General features: G+C 35.1%; 1 protein-coding gene across 1 annotated transcript in view; it reads right to left on the reverse strand.

Moving 5' to 3' along the window:
• The window catches only part of LOC119834474 (RNA-binding protein 39-like), a 4,672-nt gene extending 3,975 nt beyond the window's left edge, over positions 1 to 697 (reverse strand). The window contains exon 1 of the mRNA XM_038358887.1: positions 680 to 697. Coding sequence (XP_038214815.1) covers positions 680 to 697 — 18 coding nt within the window. The remainder of the gene's footprint in view (positions 1 to 679) is intronic.
• Positions 698 to 2,182: the final 1,485 nt, after the last annotated feature.

Raw genomic sequence — 2,182 nt, forward strand, 5'->3', positions numbered from 1 at the left:
AGCTATGATCGCACGCCACCGTGCTAAAATAGTCATTATTTTTTTAATGCCTTTGCGGGCAACTGAGCCGTTGTTTTTTCTGGTGAAAAGCGATCACCACCGCCCGTCAATATTCGAAGAGGTAGTTAGTGCCTGCCATCTGAGAATGCGCTGCACACTCTAAAGGGGTAAGGGATAAGGAAAGGATTGACGACTGGAAAGAATGGACTGGGAAAGATCGGGAAAAAAGAAATAGGCTTTCAGCTCCCCCGCTCACCGTACGAAACATAATATTATTTCACGCCGATTTTCCGTGCGGGTGTCGTACTTCCCTGGTGCGAGTTGACCCAATTGCAGGCGAAGCATACTCGATTCCCACCTACAGTATATCATATTAATTCTTTAATGTAGAGGTCCGTATCCTTTTCCTCACCCTCTTCAATCTATACATTTATTGTGTTTGTCTATTTAGTCGCTAATCTTTTCCTTACCAGCTGTTACATAAAAAAAAAACTCTCATCAAGTAAAATTAATCAAAACAAATCTACATAACATTGCATTTTAAATTTCATATCATGTTTTGGCAAATGGAACATATTAATTAGCTACCTATATTAAAGCCTTTTTTAAGTAGTGATCTATAATTGAAATAAATAGATAATATCCACGTGTATCATTATTGATTCAATTTAACAATTACGAAAAGTACACCCTCCATATTAATAAAAACAATGAACATAAGCATTTTTCATAAATAATTTTACTCAAAAACTTAAGCCGCTTCCAGGGCAAAAGACGAATTTCAAATCGGACTAAATTTTTTTTCCAAAATGGCCGACTTTTTTGAGGCAAGATGGTGAAGCCGTTTACTGCGCGATCGGTCTGAAAATTGATTTCTGTTCTTAAATCGTCCAAATTAATTGAACTACATACTCAGAATTTCTCTCTGATCCCCGGCTTCCATTTTCCATACATCACGAAATTCATCAGCCCTCTGAATTGGTGACAGGTAGGTCGGGGTCGCCAAAGCAAAAAATGCATTAAAACTTGGTCCGCTTCTAGGCATATAACCGTTTCTGGTAAAAAGCGAAAAAAAAAATTTTGGAAATATTGTATGGAAATTGCCATAGTAGTAAGGGTATTTGCATACGAACGGCATAAGACAATGCTGCGGGCTGATCGCTGCAGGCGTACCGCGCAACCTCGAAGGTGGTTTGCCTCCGTGAGTTGAAAATATGCAGAACATAAATTGACATAATTATTATGATTACTAAGGCGTTATGAAATCAATGATGATTGGTGTCCCTGGGACGCGCCGTGGTCTGCTTGCTGCCCGCGCACAACGCACTCTCGAAAGTGAATAGCCTCCCCGAGTAGAAAATATTTTGGATGAATTAATTATTTATAAGCAGTACAGATTGACTGTGGAATCGGTGCATAGGGACAGAGAGAGCGACTTTGTTTTTGTACTCGTACTATGTAGTTATTCTCATTGACAAAATTGTTACACGAATTGGTATTCTCTTGTATTAGATTTTACGCGAGTATTTTATTTTATTCATTTACTTATTCTTTACAGTACATATTACCGAAAAATAAATTGACATTGTAAAAAAAAGTATTATACATTTAGAAATGAAAGACTTTTTAACATATAATGCGTAAAATCCGTTAAAAAGTCTTTAATTTCTAAATATTACGCGAATTTTTCGAAATTACACAATCTTATATTGGTACTGGATTTCCATTGAAAACCGGAACAGAATCTATTTGGAAACCTCCATTTCATTACAAAGACCTCTCCAATAACACCTCAGTCAATTACACACGAATTTATTATTTTATTAACCGATTGCCTTAAATATTTATATTCGTTGTTGTGTTTAGTTTAGTTTAACAAAAAATATTAACCATTGCTTTAGGTGCTTAAAACATTCATATTGAATAGCAGTAACTCCTTTAAAGAAAATATACAGAAAGTGTCTGGCTATCATATAAGGGTAATAATTATATATTTTGTATAACACACACACAACCCGTATCACAACTACGCTGGAGCGTACAACTACATATATTGTTATTTCTCACATTAAACTTAAACTCAAACATTTATTTATTTTTTATTATTAGACTTCTTATGTATGCACTTAAGAATTATCATACCATAATTTTACGATGTTTTTGAATTTACCACTACTTAACT

The sequence above is a fragment of the Zerene cesonia genome, chromosome 1, assembly GCF_012273895.1.
Source record: "Zerene cesonia ecotype Mississippi chromosome 1, Zerene_cesonia_1.1, whole genome shotgun sequence".
NCBI lineage: Eukaryota > Metazoa > Arthropoda > Insecta > Lepidoptera > Pieridae > Zerene > Zerene cesonia.